This window comes from Dromiciops gliroides, chromosome 5 (genome assembly GCF_019393635.1).
Source record: "Dromiciops gliroides isolate mDroGli1 chromosome 5, mDroGli1.pri, whole genome shotgun sequence".
Taxonomy (NCBI): Eukaryota; Metazoa; Chordata; class Mammalia; order Microbiotheria; family Microbiotheriidae; genus Dromiciops; species Dromiciops gliroides.
The window spans coordinates 258,050,263-258,069,261 of NC_057865.1; the positions used below are offsets into that span (position 1 = coordinate 258,050,263).

Here is an 18,999-nt window from a genome sequence, read left to right on the forward strand (position 1 = left end):
TTTTTTTTTTTTAATATATCTGTAGGTACATAAAAATTAGAAATTTTATAACTAGAAAGGATTGACCTTGGAAATGATATTTTCTACTATAACTAACCATTTCAATGCATTAAATATATATTTGTTAAATAAGTAATAAATAAATAAGTATATATTAAATATATACCTTAAATGTATAACATTTGTGGAAATATGGAAAGATATGCATTAATTATGACTATTTGTGTAGAATATTCATCAGAGGCAGTGTGAGGAAATTGAAAGAGCACTGATTTTGGAGTCAAAAGACTTGAGTTCAAATCTCAGCTTAGCTAATTACTTTTTTGTGACTTTAGGGAAGTAATTAAACTTTTCTTATCCTTTTTTTTTTTTTGATGAGGTAATTGGGGTTAAGTGACTTGCCCAGGGTCACACAGCTAGTAAGTGTTAAGTGTCTGAGGCTGGATTTGAACTTAGGTCCTCCTGACTCCAGGGTCAGTGCTCTATCCACTGTGCCACCTAGCTGCTCCCCTTATTTCTTTTTCTTTTAAAATGGAGGCAGGCAAAGGGTAGATGAATTGGCCTCAAACATCTCTTCTAGGTGTGAATCAGTGATTCTATGACCAGATTTTAAATCATGCCTCTGTGTCTAACCATTTAGGAGCAAGTTCTGTCAATCAGCAAGCATTTTAAGTACCTACTATGTGCCAGGCACTATGCCAAGTACTGGGAATCTAAAGAAAGGCATAAGATAGTCCCTGCTCGTGAGGAGTTTTGTCTAATGGGAAAGACAGATACTATTTGTGAAACCAAGGGCAGATTATTTGCCTTTTTAGCATTTCTGGAAATTCTCTAAGACTAAAAGTTACCGAAAAGTTGCCAATCTACATTAGAAGGGGGAGTTCCTATTATTTATGGGACCTGTAAAGAAAAATATGTTCTATTATTAACAACAGTCAATGAGAGTTTTAGGCAGATTTAAGTAGAGAGAGAGAGAAATGATTAATTTGATCATAATAATAGCCAGAATTCATTTGATGTTTCAAAGTTTGCAAAGAGTTCTGTAAATATCTCATTTGATCCTCCCACCATTGCTGGGAGATAGGTGCTATTATTATCATCCCCATTTTACCAATGAGGAAACTGAGCTAAATAGGTGGTCACACAGCTACTAGGTATCTTTTAGGGGAGTTCTTCATGCAGATGAAATCATAGATCCAGATCAAACCATACATCTATCTGATGTGTGCTTTCTATCTGATTTGGCTAAAACAGAGTGCATGAAGGAAAATCCTGGACAAATAAGCTCAACAACAAAAAGACAATATATACTTACTCTGCTTACTCTGCTCTCATACTAGATTGAAGCTATCTTTTCCAGAATCCTTTTGTCTTTAAGCAATTTGCCTAGACCAGTGGTATAATTTACAAAGTCCCACTATGGGACTAAATATAGCCTTGTACAAAACTGTAAAGGATATACATGGTATGGTCAGGCTTTTGAAGCCTCTTTTGACATATCACTTTGTTATTTTTCTCATTATCACCCACCTTCCCTCTGTACCCATGTTCTAAGGCAGAAAGAGAGACTTCAAATATGATTTTAATGCTACTTTTATTTACTAGAGGCATATGGTGCAGTATAACTATAATTCAATACCCATCATGCATGCCACTTCCCTCCTCTCTTTCTCTTTCTTCATTTTCCAAGTCTCTGTTTTTTTTCTCCCTGACTTCCTGCTGTTAAAAAAAAATGATTAAAGACCAAATAACTGTAGAGTCCAAAACCGTGCATGATTTTTTTTTCAGCTTAAATATCCCTTCCCTGATTTCTAAAATGCAAGCAGGTTATCAGCAAGCAGTTTGCAATCCTATGATTAAAAGTTAGATTTGTAAAGCAAAATATGATCTATTGTCAACAACTCTTAATGAGAGTTTTAGGTAGGTTTAACTAGAGAGACAAATGACTGAGTTGATTATAATAATAGCATTCATATGATGCTTTGAAGTTTGCAAAGAGTTTTACAAATTTCTCATCTGATTCTTTCAACATTCCTGGGAGATTGGTGCTTTTATTGTTCATCCCCATTTTGCTGATCAGGAAACTGAGGCGAATAGGTGGTCACACAACTAGTAAGTATCTGAGGTCATATTTGAAGTTAACTCTTCCTGATTCCAAGTCTTCTGTCATGAAGATCTTTAAAATAAGAGTTCAGAAATGATTCTTTAAAGAGAAAGTTAGCCTTGGCAAGAAACTACAAAGAGAGGTAAGGGATTGACTGTGCAAACACATGGAGATATTCATAGAATGTTGTATACAGGGAGCTGTAAGCAGGCTGATTTGGCTAAAATGGAGAGTACATGAAGGGAAATCCTGGGCAAATAAGCTCCAGCTATCTTGTAAAGAACCTGAAATGCCAGAGGACTTTGTATTTGATCCCAAGTTCAATAGGGATACATAGGATCTTTGTGAACAGGGGAGTGACAAAATTCAACCTGTGTTTTGGGATGATCTCTTTAACATGAATGTGACAGGTGAATTGGAGAAGGGATAAACTTGATATGTCAAGCACTGATCATGTCTATTTCTATTCTAAGCATATATACTGCCCTCCTCTCTGGAGCCTTAGGTGTTACATTTCAAAAGAAATTGATTTTTTCTTTTGGAGTGAAATTTAGAACAGGGGTTCCTTGTGTGTTATGTATCCCTTGAGTATTCTGGTGAAAGATGTGCCCCCCTTCCCAGAAGAACATTTCAAAATGAGTAAAATAATAGGATTTACAAGGTAAACCAATCATATTGTATTATAGTTGTGTATCTAATCTATCATCTATCTATCGGTCTATCAATCACCTTTTAAATTCAAACAGTCCAGGGTAAGACTCCCTGATAAAGGTCTATATTTTGAAGAATAAATTAAAAGAGGGAGAGTGGGAGGAAATTTGATCTTTGGACGCCTAAATATTGAAGGAAAACGTTGCATAGGGGATAGAATGCTGGATATAGAGTTAGAAATATTCTAGGTCAAAATTGCTTTGGATTTGTATGATCTTAGGCAAATCACTTAAACTCTCTCATCTTCAGTTTTCTCATCTGCAAATAGGAATGATGATACCTGTGAACATCTAATCCATGTAGTATTGTAAGGCTCAAGTGAATTAATGAATTAAGTGAATTGAAAAAATAGACACAAAGGTATTATGGGTACATATATGTAAATATACACACGTGTGCATATTTAGAGCTAAATATCCATCAAATATGAACATATTGTTTTGAAAATTAACATTCAAATATACAAAAATGTTATCACATATAAATCTATGTCTATATGATATTATTTTAGTCCCTAGTGGTTAGTAATATGTGATCCTTCTCCTAAGTTGCTTTTTCAACCAGTGATTCAGTGTCCTTATATCCCCACTAACACATTTATTCAGGACTAATAGCTATGGCAAGTTACCTAAGACTGCTGGCCTTCTACATTTACCATATTCCCAGCCTCCATAATTTCAAACAAACAGTAGATCTGTGCTCTTTATCCTCAGGGTCATACTCTCTTTGCCTTTTGAGGTAAAGTAGCAAATCTCACAACCTAATTTGCATTGGTGGGCTAATGGGAGATGGCTAAGTATCTCCCTTAACTCCCAGTTTTTTCAAATACATCCAGATCTGTGTGTGTGTGTGATATGCATATAGATACAGATATATACATAAATACAAATTTAAATATATAAACATTTAGTGATATGTAACTATAGCTACAAACATACACATAGATATATACATATATACAATACACATATAAATATATACACAGATATATGTATACATATATAAATATATACATATGGATACATTTAAATAGTAACATTTTGGAGATGCTATAACTTGTGTAGTCAGGATAAAATACAATAATTGTGAAATATTCAAATCAGGCCTGTTTCAAAGCTGTTTCTGCGCAACAGGAATCCCATATTGTCACCCCCCCCCAAATCATACCATTGTAGTTAACAGCCTATAATGAAGTTTGGCCATTGTGTGATTTTAATTTTCCAAATTTCTTTGTCAAGATAAAATAACTGAAATGCTCATCTTCAAATGTGTTCTATAATTTAAGTCTCTATGCTATCTCTTTTTTAAGTCAAAGATGAATTTATTTTCGTGATCACTAAAAGGATACCTTAGCTTTAAATGAATAATCCCCCCTCCCCCGAAAAAAATAGTTTCCTAAACTGTCCATACCATTACTTTACCAGCATCATGGTACAATCAGCCACCAATATATAATGTCTCACTGCTCTAGTGAATTCAATTGGATAGGCGATTTCAACTGAGTACAGTTCAATGGCAATGTAACACTCATTAAATTTTTGGGATGCTGCTTTTTAAAAATAAGAATCCCATTATAAAGTTCAGGCTGCAGAAACTCATTTAAGTCTGTAAATTAGACTCACAAAAGAGGTGAAAACTGGATATCTGGAAACTCCCTTAACATTCATACTTTAGTAACTGTCGAGGTCATGGAAATGTAACCTTACCTTTGGATTCTGATTCTCAAGAGTTTTCTCAAACATATGTACACTTAACCCCTGTAAGAATAACTCTGGCTACAGAAAACAGAGGGATAAATTTCAGCATAAGCAAAATGATTGATAGCTAGATAATTTATTAATTTATTATCTGCCAATCACTGTGCTGTGTGCTGGCAATACAAGTACAAGCAAAGAAAACAGCTCCAGTGCTCAGGAAGCTTATCATCTAATGGTGCAGACAATGCATAAAGAGGTACTGAAAAGCAAGGGGGAATATTGGTGCTGCAGTACCATGAGGATGCCTACAGGAAGTGTCATGGAGGCCAAGATAAGAGAAAGGCTTCCCTACCAGCCTGGGGACAAAGGGGCAGAGTACAACATTCATCGCTACTTTTCATCTCATCTCTTACAATAGCCACCTGAAGGGGAGCAGCTAGGTGGCGCCATGGATAAGGCACCAGCCTTGGATTCAGGAGGACCTGAGTTCAAACCCAGCCTCAGACATTTACTAGCTGTGTGACCCTGGGCAAGTCACTTAACCCCCATTGCCCTGAAAAAAACAAAACAAAACAATAGCCCCTAAAAGGCATTCCCTCACACTGCTAAATACCACTGTCAGACTGCTTTTTACTAACGTATAGATCCAATCATGTCACTGAATTTTCAAAAACCTTTGATACTTCCTCATTGCCTATCAAATAAAGTCCTTAGCTTGCCAGATTAGATTACTGTACTGTATGTTTCCATATTTGCATCTTTTTCTAGCTACTACCTATGCTTAGAATGTCTATTTCCATGATTTTCACCTCTTAAAACCTATCAATAAATATATATGACACTAGGCATTATCTGATAAACCAACGGGTAGAGCTAGAAAATAAGAAAATAATTTTAAAAGTATCTAGTTGCCAAAAGAATTCACCTAATGTCCTGGTTTAAGTATATTTCCAGCATCAAAAACCTCCATGGACTATCCATTGTCTCAGGCACACCTCAATCTGTACCCCACCATTTGTCCCCACCCAGCATTCCAGCCCCAATGGCCCTCTTCACACAGTTTTGTTTGTTTGTTTTTTAAGTGAGGCAATTGGGGTTAAGTGACTTGCTCAGTTTCACACAGCTAGTAAGTGTTAAGTGTCTGAGGCCGGATTTGAACTCAGGTACTCCTGAATCCAGGGCTGGTGCTTTATCCACTGCGCCACCTAGCCGCCCCTGTTTGTTTTTGCCAAGCAAACTTGGCCACTAGCTTTTTGGTGATACTGGCTCACTCTCTCCTTACTGGATTCAAGGCCGTGTGGTCTGGTGGGGAAAGTACTGGATTAGGAGTCAGGAAGACTTGGACAGAAGGTAGAGTTTTAAAACATAAAATGCTAGAGGAAGGTTGAGGAGGAGGAGGAGGACTGAGAAAATACTACTTGATGTGACAAGTAAAAGATCATGGATGGATGGATTATTTTTTTTTCAGGGCAATGAGGGTTAAGTGACTTGCCCAGGGTCACACAACTAGTAAGTGTCAAGTATCTGAGGCCAAATTTGAACTCAGGTCCTGACTCCAGGGCTGGTGCTCTATTCACTGTACCACCTAACTGCCCCCCTGGACATATTCTTAAGAACAGATTAGGAGGGCTTCAGAGTCAGGAAAGCCTGGGTTTAACATACTGGATGGGCCCAAATATATGAAGGGATCTGATGTTTTAAAAACTTTTTGAAAATTATTTTTTCTTTATTTTTTGCATTTATGAGATTTTATTTTTCACACATAATGCAAATTCATTATATATATATATATATATATATATATATATATATATATATATACATACACACATAGTATGCAATGCTATGGTACTATAAATTAAAAACAACAAAATAAAGGAGGCATTAAATATTTGTGACTTTTGGACCACACTGTATAATCTGACACATCATCTGTGTGCTACTGAGCGGGTCACTTAATGCTTTGGTGCCCCCTGCAATTCCAGTTCTCATTGGTGGAGTTTTTGCATCAGAAGTTGCTTACCCTAATGAAATCACAGTCTGTAATCAAAGAGGAGAGACCTGAGAATTATTTTTAACCAGAGGGGAAAGAGTCAGAAGATGGTAAAACACTGAGGAGTAAAGAGAAGGTATGATAGATGAAACAAGGTTCTAGAAGGGAAGGGATTAGGGGAACAAGTGTAAACTTTGATTTTAGTAAGAGGCAGCATAGTAATAGTGAATAGAGCACTGGACTTGTAGTTAGGAAGATCTGAGTTCAAATCCTGATTTAAAGCTACTAGTTATATGACCCTGTCAAATTCCCTTGAGCCTCTCTGGTCCTCTCTGGTTCCTCATTTACAAAATGAGAGGAGGTTAGAATCCATATTCTCCAGGGTCTAAACCAATGATCCTAAGATTTGTAGTTATTGTTCAGTCATTTCAGTCATGTCTGTGAACCCATTTGGGTTTTCTTGGCAAAGATACTGAAGTGGTTTTCCACTTCCTTTACCAGATCTTTTTACAGATGTGGAAACTGAGGCAGACAGGCTTAAATGGCTTGCTCAGGATCACACAGCTAATAAATGTCTGAAGCCAGATTTGAATTCAGAAAGATGAGTTTTCCTGACTCCAGTGCTGGTGCTCTATCCACTGCTTATTATTGTAAGAATACTATAAGAATATTGTAAGCACTGTCATCAGTGCTTAGATTGTCTGGGGCCTTCCTCATGGAACACCTTTCTCCAAAGAACTAGGAGAGATTTTTAAAATAGAGGGTAGAATGTGATTTATAGCCTTTTTTTTTTTTTGGCATCCTCCTTTTGGAGAAATCTCAATAGGAGATAGAAATTGGGGTGGGGAGGAAGGGAACTCAGTCTTAAGTGGACATCCTTTGTTCTCCACCAAGTCAAAATGCCCAGCCTGGTATCCAACTCTGTACTTACCAATGTAGTCACTCACCCAGTCACTTATTTATTTGCTCATTCTTTCACTCGTCTGTTTATTTGTTTGTTTATTTAGTAGGCAACTACCATGGATAAACTTCTAGCATCATTCTTGTTTTAACTTAAACTATATCCTTTGTTTCCACATTCTTTCTTTCCTATGATTATTTTCCCCAATGACATGTAAAAGCAATAAAAAAAATGAGTTACAAATCCTCCCCCTCTTTCCCTTCCCTCCCCTCTCCCTGAGAAGGGAGAACTTGATATAGGTTATACATACATATGCAATCAGGTAAAACATATTTGTATATTAGTCATTCCATAATCTTTCAATGACTATTCAAACACTCTGAATTTTTCCTTTAAAAAATTAACCAGTATTCACTTTTTCCCTCTTTCCACCATTCAGATAAAAAGAAAAGAACAAAACTTTCAAGACCAATGTGTCTAGTTGAGCAAAACAAATTCCTACATTCACCATGTCTAAAAATATGTTTCATCCTTCTTGAGTTCATCACCTCTCTTTCAGGAGGTTGGTAACATGCTTCATTATGGGTTCTCCAGAATCATGGCTGGTCATTGTAATGATCAAAGTTCTTCATGTTTTACAAAGTTGATTTTTTTTTCTTTACAGTATCATCATCGGATTAGTATTTAGTATTGTTGTAGTGCAGTGTTTGGTATACAATTAGTATTGCATAATTTGTTCACTTGGTTTTGCTCACTTTGCTCTACATCAGTTCATACAAGTCTCTCCAGGTTTCTCTGAAGCCACCCCTTTCCTCTTTTCTTACCACCCAACAATATTCCATTCCCTTCATATACCATCATGTATTCAGCCATTAATGTTGGAGCTGCCATGAAGCACTTGAATGGCCTTCATATGCAGGAAGTTCCAAGCTTGTTCTGTTTGCCTTCAGGGCTCTAAACCACAAACAATGAATGGAAATTGCAAAGAGACAGATTTAGGTTTAATGTCAGGGAGCACTTCCCAGCAATATAGCATGATGGGTCTATTTTGGCTTCCCCCTCCTTGGAGGTCATCTAACAGAGATTGGATTACCATTTGTTGGGCAATTTATACTGTAAATTTCCTTCGTGCCTGGGTAAGACTGGATGGGCACTGAGGTAAATGACAACTTTCAATTTCCATCATACCCATATCTCCTCATACACATTCTTTGGGGGCAAACCATTTTGAAATCCCCAGTAGATTTCAAACTTCTTGAGGGAAGAGGCTGTTTTTTGTTTGTTTGCTGGCTTGTTTGTATTCCAGCTACTTAGTATATTGAAGTTATTTATAAATGCTTGTTCAATGACCCACCTATCTCTACCCACCTCCTCAATCATAATTGTTTTCATTCCCTGAGACCATTCTTGCCTTGCTATGGAGGTTCCACATTTGGCCAGAATTGGGAGTAGGGGGGCTGCCCCTTGTCGAAGAAGAGAAACAAATCTCCATTGACATTGGACTTCGGCCAAACACATGATTTTAATTTTGCTGCCTTCTCCCTGGAGCTCAAGAATCCTCAAAAGACCATAAGAATATCACAACAGGGCCTGAATTCCCCATAGATTCTGAAAGACGTCATTTGCTGCCTCAATAGAGAGCCAGTCAGGCCATTTGATGTAAAGCATCTGTCCTCTTTAAGGAAATGAGGGAAGATCTGTTTCTTCTTTGGAGTCTGGGAAGAAGTAGGTGCTGTCATTTGTTGTGCAGAGCTATGAGCCCTATGTTAGAATTGCTGACTGCTTTTGTTAATGTGCTGAAAAGTTTCATCAGCTGTCTTCGATAAAAGACAAAGTGTGTAAGGGAGAACGTTGGCGATTAGGGCCGCTTGGCTGTTTTTCTGCCCTGTGGGTTACAGCTGGCAGAGAGTGTTGACGCCAATGTTTAATTAGGCATGCAGTCACCTGAAGTCCTTGCATTTGGGTTATTGAGCCAGGGTAGCCAGCCTTTTGTTTGCACCATCCACAGCTGCTTATTTGCTCAGATGGAAACTTTGCTTACATTTTCTTCATCCTTCTCATACAATCACTTCTAGCTTCTCCATAGTGAAAAATCATTAACTCAAACAATGTCATAGTTGAAAGACTTTTTTTTTCCCCATTGGGTGGAGAGAATATAAAATCATAGGGTCATTGATTTAGAGCTGGGAGGAACTTAAAGGTCTTCTTATCCAACCCCCCTCTGTTTTTTGTTTTGTTTTGGTTTTTTTTGTTTTGTTTTGTTTTGTTTTGTTTTCTGTGTGTGTGGTTATTGTTGTTGTTGTTTGTAGATGAACAATCTGAGAATCCAAGATGGGAAATGAGTTGTCTAAGGTCACACAGGCAGTAATTGTTAGAGCTAGAATTTGAACTCAGGCCCTCTGATTCTAAATTCATTGATTTTTCTCTTGGACTACACAGCTTTATAAAGAAAGATATTTAATTTACCTCTCTTTGCTTGCATCCTTAAATTTTTATAAGACTTTTTATCTTTGTTTAATCCTCTCCTCAAAAAAAAAAAAACCCAACTAGATAAAAGAGACTTCTTGAGTCTTAAAAGCCTTTTCCTTGCTGCTGAACACATCTGCAGCTGAAGACATCATTGGACTCCCAGGCATTTGGGCAACAACAATATCATATTACTATGCTAAATATTCTTGGGTGATGTAAAAGTATATACTACAGGGCACCTTGAACTTTAAGATTTTATAATCAATCTGTAGAGACAGGACACATATGTTGGAAACAAGGTGAAGCAAAGGCTAGGATTTTCACAGCATTTTTAATAACAATATCCAGGGAAGTACTAGAGTACTAGACCTGGTGTTAGGAAAACTTGAGTTCAGATCGGGCTTCTGACACTTACTAGCTATATGACCCTGGGCAAGTTATTTAACCTCTGTCTTCCTGGGTTTTCTCAAATGTTAATTGGGGATAATAATAGCACTTACCTGCCAAAATTGTGGTGAGGACAAAATGAGATATTTGTTAAGCACTTAATATAGTGCCTGGTACATAGTAGATGCTAAATAAATTCCAGTTCCTTCACCTTCTCCACCGAGGCATGTTGATAAAATAATGGGATGATTGTCATTGTTCTATTTGTCCTCCATAAACATGCTGTGAAATCAGTGTTGTCCCATTCAGAGTGTCATATTGGAGACCATATAGTATGTGTGTGTGTGGATGGATAGATAGATAGATAGATAGATAGATACATAGATACATAGATACATAGATACATAGATACATAGATATAGATAGATATGTGTATATGTATTTGCACATGCATATGCATATGTGTATACATGTATGTATGTATGTGTGTACTGTGAGAAAATAATGGGTTTTAGGATGCCCAGAGGCCCCCCACTCCAGGGGATTATATTAAAATAGATTGGATTGATTTTGCCAATTGACTCACTTGGAGTTAACTTGATTGGAACCACGCCTACCTGAAGGCCTGACCCTCAGGGGGTGTGTTATCTGGACCCTGACCTCAGCACATTCTGCTCATGGACCGCCCTCAGGTCCAGTGGGCCAATGGATTTGAGCGATGCTGGCCAATGAGCTTTGAGCAGTGTGGAAGGGCTGCCTCTCCTCAGGACCCAGAGGAAGATTCTACTCTCAGTTTGGCTCTCAGGCATGGTTGTGGAGGACTTGGAGGAAGAATCAGGCCAGGCTGAGCTCTAGGCTAGATAAGCCTTTTCTTAACTTTGTGAGCCAAGTTTTCTCTCTTTACTAATTTTGGAATGCTTTAATAAATGCTTAATGCCCCAAACTGGTGCTAAAGCTTTTAATTTATAAGTAACAAATATATTAGAAACCCCAGCTAATTTTCCCTACATTTGGGACAAAATACATATAGTTTGACTTGCCACTATGTATGTATGTGTGTATTTATGTATGGTGTATATACATATAAACACATGCATATACATATATGTTATGTGTATGTGAAAATTGCTGTCATTTCACACAATTCTGGGGAATCATTGTGAAATTACTTTTAAACCTTATGTTCTTTGTGATTATATTTTACAATATTACACCCATAGAAAGGTACAGAAAATTGTATTGAATGATCATGGCACAATAAACCTTTAAATTTAAGCATTTAATAGCACAATGAACTTTAAAACTAGAAGGCATCATGGGATCACAGAGCTGGAAAAAACCTCCTAGTCCATTGAGTTCAACCTCTTCATTTTTCAGATGAGTAAGTTAAGGCTTAGAGAATGTGAGAGACTTGTCTAACATCACATAGACAGTAGTCAGTAGAACTGGAATTTGAACCTGGGTCTTCTGTTTTCAAACCCAGGACTCCTTCCACTCCTTCACGAAGCTTTGTCAACATCAGTACCAGACAGCAGTTTTTGGTAAGGTGACCGGAAGGAGAAGGGAACTCTAGTTACTTCAATCCATGTCATATAAGAAATAGTAGAAATAAAAGGAACTGGGGATTTTTTTGGAAAAGAAAAGTTGGGAAAAAGAAAAGAGGGGGCAGCTAGGTGGCACAGTGGATAAAGCACAGGCCCTGGAATCAGGAGTACCTGAGTTCAAATCCGGCCTCAGACACTTGACACTTGCTAGCTGTGTGACCCTGGGCAAGTCACTTAACCCTCATTGCCCCGCCAAAAAAAAAAAAAAAGAGAGAAAAGAGGGAAAGGAAAATAAGATAATCTGTCCTCAAATAATATAAAGGCTTTTTTTGGTTTAAAAATATTTTCCAATTAACAAACATTTAGTTTACTTCTTTCCTACCCCCCCCCCAAACTTGGGGGGGGGAGGTAAAACAAAGCTCTAGTAACAGATATGCATAATCAAGCAAAACAAATTTTCACATTTGCCATTGTCCATAAAATGTATGTCTCATTCTCCACCTTGAGTCTCTTACCTGTCAGAAGATGGGTGGCATGTTTCATCACAGAGCCTCTGGAATTATGGCTGGTCATTAAGTCTGTCAAAGTTGTTTTATTTTACAATGTTATTACTATTGTATAAATTGTTTTCCTGGTTCTTGCTTATTTTACTATGGATCAGTTCAGACAGGTCTTTTTAGTTTCTCTGGAAATGCCCCTTTCCTCATTTCTTAGACCACAATAGCATTTAATTACATTCAGATGCTGAATTTGTTCAGTATAGATTGTCCTGTTAAAAATGGAATTAAGGGTATTGGTATTCTGCATGGCTACAGAGGAGAGAGCTTAGTATAATTAAAGATATTCAAGCTGAGATCAGATGACCATTTCTCATGGATATTTTATAGGGGATTCATACATGGGGTGAGGGATTTGGACTAGATAACCACTGAAGTTCTTTTAATGCTAAGCTTTTATGATTCTGTATTATTTCATCATATTTATATACTTAGTTTACAGGAAGCCAAAGTAGGAAAAAGTTACAGATGATACTGATATAATTTATTTTGTCAAATCAACTTTGCATATATTTTCACCCATCTCAGAAAAATTAACCACTTAAAAGTACCATGTCTGTAATGAGAGGACCTGGGCTCAAAATTTAGATAATGTTCACATATAATTTCCAAACCAGTGCTCTAAACATATTTACATTTATATCCAATATATTTCAAATTTGCTTTGCTTTGTTTTTGACCATGCAGAAATAAATGGATGGATGGATTTTATTTCCATAGGACTCATTCACTTCTTGACAATGCTGTCAGATCTTACACTGTGCTTAATAGAATGTGGAATAGGGTTGACATCTCCAAACAATGGTTGGATCTGGAATAATCGATGAGAACTAGCTTTAGAATGATCTGCTCCTTTCCCTTAATTTTGGAAGAAACATTCAGCTTGTAAAATTAGAGGATTTAGAGATAGAAGGAACCTTAAAAGTCCATCCAGTCCAATTCCTTAATTTAACAAATAGGGAAACTAAGGTCCAACAATGTTGTGACTTGCCAAAGATCACACAGTATCAGATGTGGCACCTAAATCACTTTTTCCTGACTTCAACCGAGCATGCTATTCAGTATAATTCCCTGCCCTTATCTTCCTTCATAACTTCCTAATTATGTTCTCCTTAACGTTAAAAAATTGCTTCTCTAATGACTAATGATTGCATAGATAATTTCTCAAAGGCTATAGGACTATGAAGTTCAAGGCCTTTTGGGTTCTGCCATGTCGGAGAGACTCTGAATGTGGCTCTATCAAGACTATTTCTCCTGCCTGAAGCCCACCCAAGCTAAGTATGATGAGGTTTATCACCAATAGGCTGGCCACTTAAGGCATAAATTTGTTTTCTTTGGCAATCCATGAAAGTCCTCCTCTCATGTCTCATTGTGGTTTAGAGGTGAAACTGACATGGTGTAAGCTCCACAAGTTCCAAGTTGAAAAGGTTTCCAGTATGAGCTGGTAATAGATTGTACTTCTGTCGCCTGTTGACCAGCCTTGACAACTAGGTTCAAAATGGTGTGTTACCTGGTTGACCTCAGGGTGATAAATTTCTCAGCCACAGCCACTCTTGAACACAGTTATTAAGTAGTAGATGAGTTGTTACCCACATCACACCAGCAAAATCTCGGATGCTTAAAGTATTTGAAGTATTTGGTTACATTGAATTTGTTTCTCAGTTCATTCCAACTCATGCCTTAGGAGAAGTGGTTTAGTGTCAAGAGGATGCTAGCCTACAACTTGAAATGTGGGCAATCCATACAAAGATAATTTAGTCTTTTCTGTCTGGATCTTTGTTTATAATTGAAAAAGAGATTATAGCATCAATTTGACAAACATTACTTATCTCACATTATCTTCATAAGGGCAATGTGACTTGTGGCTGGAAGGTGCCAGCATCTAATAATACCTCTGCCTTTTTCCTAATGGATGATCCCATGAATCTGCCTTGGTTTCCTCTTTTGTTAAGTAGAAATAATGCTGTGAAGCTACAGCTGAAAAGGTGTATTTTTGTGTGTGAATAAGTCACAGTAAACATCCTCGATGTGCTTAAAGTTTAAAATGATGACAAGGACATTTTGTGGGGGTTTTTTTTTGTTTTTTTTGGGGGGGGGGTTGAGGCGTAAGAGTTTAATCTACAGTTTGTCATCTGGAAACCTGATTTTGCTCTCTAGAAGGGAGTAGTTGTTATTTTAACTGAGATTTGAAATGTGTAATTAGGAGACTATCAGAATTTTTGTTTGCTGTGTAGCCTTCCAAAATGTTCTGGGAAATGAGGAGAGTACAGAGAAGGGCAGAAACAGCTTACAGACAACAGAATATTTTTTTTTCCCTTTAAACAGCATTTTATTTCATTTGGGTTGGTTAATTATTTCAGTCGTATTATAAGCAATTAGGAGCAAACTTTCTCAGTTGTATAGTAAACCACAATTGAAGCTAGCCTTTTCGTTAACCCTTTTTTTTATCCTGCATTTTAAAATCTCAGTCCTGATTTCTCTGATTGGTTTTCAGTGCAGTGGACAGAGTGCTGGACCTGGAGTCAGGAAGAATTGAGTTCAAATATGGCCTCTGACACTTAGTAGCTGTGTGACCCTGGGCAAGTCACTTAACCCCAATTGCCCAGCAAAAAAAACAACAAACAAACAAACAAGAATAACCTTCAGAAAGTCTGGGGAACCTAAATTCAAATCACACTTATATGTGCTCGCTATATTATCATGGAAAAGTGACTTGTCCTCTCAGTTCTTAGACAACTTCTCTAAAACTTAAGCTTTCCAGGGAGATGCTGACCTAGTAGAGAGAGTATCCATATCCTTACATTCTCCACAATGATGAAATCCCTGGTCAAACCCCTGTCTCAATCCCTGTATTTCTAACATTTTTCTCTCCTGCAGTGCCTTTAAGCATTGAAGGCATAAATAGAGCAAAAGTTCTCAATAAGCAGCATGGTTGACATTTGACAACCTCTCCTTTATCTGGAACATTTAATTATTCCAACTGAAATTCCTAGTTTTCCCTCCTCCCCTCCAGGAAAACATGAGAATAACCTTATTGCATTGTCTTTCCATTTTCATGGGATGGGAAGAATGGATTCAGGTAGGAAACAAGATAGGAAGGCACTGATGTGTCAGTCTTTCCCCACTTAATTTCAAAATTCTTGGCACTGGATTTAAATAAAATTCAATTCTTTCTCTTTGAAATAAAATCACTTTTAACTTTTCTCCCCAAGAAAAATATAGTCTGACTAGATCACCACATACAAAGTCTTCTTTTAATTGTCAGTGAGTCTCCATTAGAGAAAAAAAACAAAAACACAAACAAAACCAGTAAATGCTCTTTTTCCAGGCTTCTGTCCCATTTAAGGCATGAAGCACACAGCAGCTTGTTGAAAACTTTTCTTCTGGTTATCTTGGTCTATTTGTATAAATTGTAAAATTGCTTCTATGAAATGCCTCCAAGACATAAGGGAATAATTTGCATAAGTGAGTGAAGTTTTTGTCTTCAGAGAAGGAAACTTGAAATGCCCCCTTAATCGTTTCCCTTCCTTTCTCCTGTTCCAGTATCCGGCTGCCCTGATGAATCTTGGAGCCATTCTTCACCTCAACGGCAGGCTTCTCAAAGCTGAGGCCAACTACCTGAGGGCCCTTCAGCTGAAACCTGATGATGTCATCACCCAGTCCAACCTCCGTAAACTGTGGAACATCATGGAAAAACAAGGATTAAAGACTTCTAAGACATGACCCAGGAGTCTAGGAACGTCTCCTTTTTTTTTATTCTAAGCCGACTTAAAACAAAACAAAACAAAACAAAATGGAACAGGACTTCCAGGAGGTGGTGTGACAGAAACTCCCAATGGACCTCATGCTCAAGGGCAATGGTCATCACAGCTTCAGGGAAGACCTAGTCTTGCTTTTGGCACTGCAGTTATGCCGAAAAGGAAAATGGTGGAAACCTCATGAAGGATTTAACTGTCATCCATTAAAACAAATTAAATCGGAGCGCTTAAAGCCGAATATTTTGGTCTCAAAAAAGGAATCTGAGTTAGAATTTTGCTGGTTCTTTATTGAAATGTTAAAAATGAGCTTGTTTCTTCAGCACTGTGAGAGGACATCCCAGCATCTATCCATCCAGGGGAAGACAAAACAAATGGTTAAGATAGTAACCTAAGGTATTTGTAGAGACTGTAATTGATAAAAATTGAGATGAAATCCTAACCTATTTGCAGTCTGTCCTATTGCTGCTGTCTCTCTCCTTAGGGCAGGCTGCTTATCACTTTCAGAGGCTTACAGAGCTATTTTTTGATATGTTAGGATCTGTCAGACTCTTGCAGTTCCTTTTTGACAAGTGCACATCATATTTTTTTATTATTTCGATGTCACTAGCTTCACTATTCTGAGCAGTGCTTGCTTTGCCTGTCCTAGAAACAATAAGCAATATATAGCTAATCATGCATCACCCTGCAGTTGTAACAGGGCGAAAGATATCGCATGTCATACATTTTTTTTTATTTCAGTGGTTAAATAAATTATCACCAACAACAACTTCCCCCAAAAATTTTAGATCAGACAGTGTAATGGGATTGTTATATTTTCTAAAAAAAAATTATTATTCTTAATTTTCAAAACCACTATATTATTTCCCCAGATGAAATACAATAAAAAGTAAATAAACAAAATGACCTGTTCAGAATTCAGCCTGAAGCAAAAACTCAGCCATAGCAAAATTTACAAGTATTCTAATCACAAACTAACAAGTGACGATTAGGGAGGGAAAAAAAAAGAGAGAGAGAGAGAGAATGTGTTTAGTACTACCCAGAAGAGGTTGCTTAAAAAAAAAAGTGATTAGAACAAGAGGCTTGAGTAATGAGGACTCCCAGTTGTATAGTATTTGAGACAGTGGGTCTAATACTCATTCAGAAAGAAAGCTGTTTAGTGATTGACTACGCGACCAACAGCAATGCTGTTGCATCTCTGCGGCTTGGATTTATCCTACCAAGTTGTTATTACACTTCCTGAATGACTTCATAAAAGTAATTTATTCGGAGCTGCAGTGTTGTAGAGCTATAGCCCCTATTTTTCTAGGTCATTTGCCAGACACTCTCCTTCATTCAGGAAGCACCATCTTTCACAAGCAAATTTGCCATTTCCTTTAATTACCTGTCGTTGGCTACTTCGATGCTCACTCTATGAGAGCTTTGACTTTTAGTGCAAAGTGTGGGATCATTGACAGATGCTCCCCATGAGTCACATTTCACTTTGATACTAAAACTCAACTTGTTAAAACTTCATCCCATTAGAAATACTTGGAGAAAGTACCTGTACAATGTTATATGTATTTATTTATTTATTATTTGACCAGAGTGAAAACAAAATGAAACAATAAAACCTTTTGTTAAGACAGTCTTCTGCTAATTAGGTTAGGTTTTTTCCCCCTTTGCTTTATCTTTCACACTTCGTTTTTTATATGATTACTGCTAAAAGGGAAATGGGACATCCATATAACTTCTTGTACATTGTCTCCAAACACCATATTTTTTTCCCCTTTCTTCTTTTTTTGTTTGTAACTAGGTAGGAGAGCACAGTAAGAGAAAACATTTTAATGTACTCGTCTTGTGGCATTATTTTTTCTTAAGCTGGTAAAACTAAATTGTATGAGCATTTTCTGAGTAGGGTTGCTATGAGAACCCTTTGAAAAAAGGTATGTAATTTATCCTGAAGAATATTGAGATAAAATGGTCAAAAAATGAATGACTATCAAATCAGTGTTTTCCTAATGAGACATGAAAATCCGAGGTAAAACTAAGGTGGTGGGTGGAAATATATTTTTCTTCAGCCACTGCTTCATGGCAATTTTTTTAAAAAGTGAATTTAATATAAAGATATGAATGAATTCAGTGTTTAACTGTGGTATTTATTTAAAATGGTTATTGAACTTTGGTGGCTTCCTAGTCATAACCCCTCACTGTCTTTTTTGTTCTTCCTTTCAAATTGTTGGTTCTTAAAAATGTCCATTGATCACCCACTAGAGTCACTCCAAGTTGACATGATATAGCATCTGAGTAGCATTGCGGACTGGATCTGTGTCAAAAGATGTAAGGATATTTAAGAATGTCCCTGATACTTTCCAGTTACAGGGCTGGACTCAATAACTAACCAACTTTGGGGGGGAAAGAAGTTAAACATGATCAACAAATATGTGTCTCTGCTCAGGGATTTATGGTGGATTATTGCAGACAGTGCTAAAAATAAATAAATAAAGAGCACAAGACAAGTTTACTAAATTAAAATTTTATTTTTTGAGAAACTGTTATTTGTATAAATTATCAAGATTTGTAGGCTTTCCTTTTGTAGAAATAATTGTTTTATGTGCCAGAGAAGAGAAATTCAATTTTGTTTTCAACAATAAAGCATTGATAACAAATACACTGTGTCACAAACGTTTTGTCTATTGTAACCATATAGTATATGCTTACATTTTAACACACTTGTGCATTGGTCTATTGAAAACTTCTAATTTAAATTCCTGGCTCCCAGTTACTACCTTTTCTGATCCATTTCCACACAGCAACCAGAATTGCCTTCCTTAAGCACAAATCTGACCAAATCTTTCCCCTACTCAGAAATCTTCAGTTATTCCTTATCGCCCCCTGGGAT

The 18,999-nt window shown here is 37.0% G+C and overlaps 1 protein-coding gene across 1 annotated transcript in view; it reads left to right on the forward strand.

Annotated features, from left to right (window-relative positions):
* TMTC2 (transmembrane O-mannosyltransferase targeting cadherins 2) overlaps positions 1-18,768 on the forward strand; it is a 546,198-nt gene extending 527,430 nt beyond the window's left edge. Inside the window, exon 12 of the mRNA XM_043969066.1 lies at positions 15,907-18,768. Within this exon, the coding sequence (XP_043825001.1) occupies positions 15,907-16,086 (180 nt within the window). The 3' untranslated portion in view covers positions 16,087-18,768. The remainder of the gene's footprint in view (positions 1-15,906) is intronic.
* Positions 18,769-18,999: the final 231 nt, after the last annotated feature.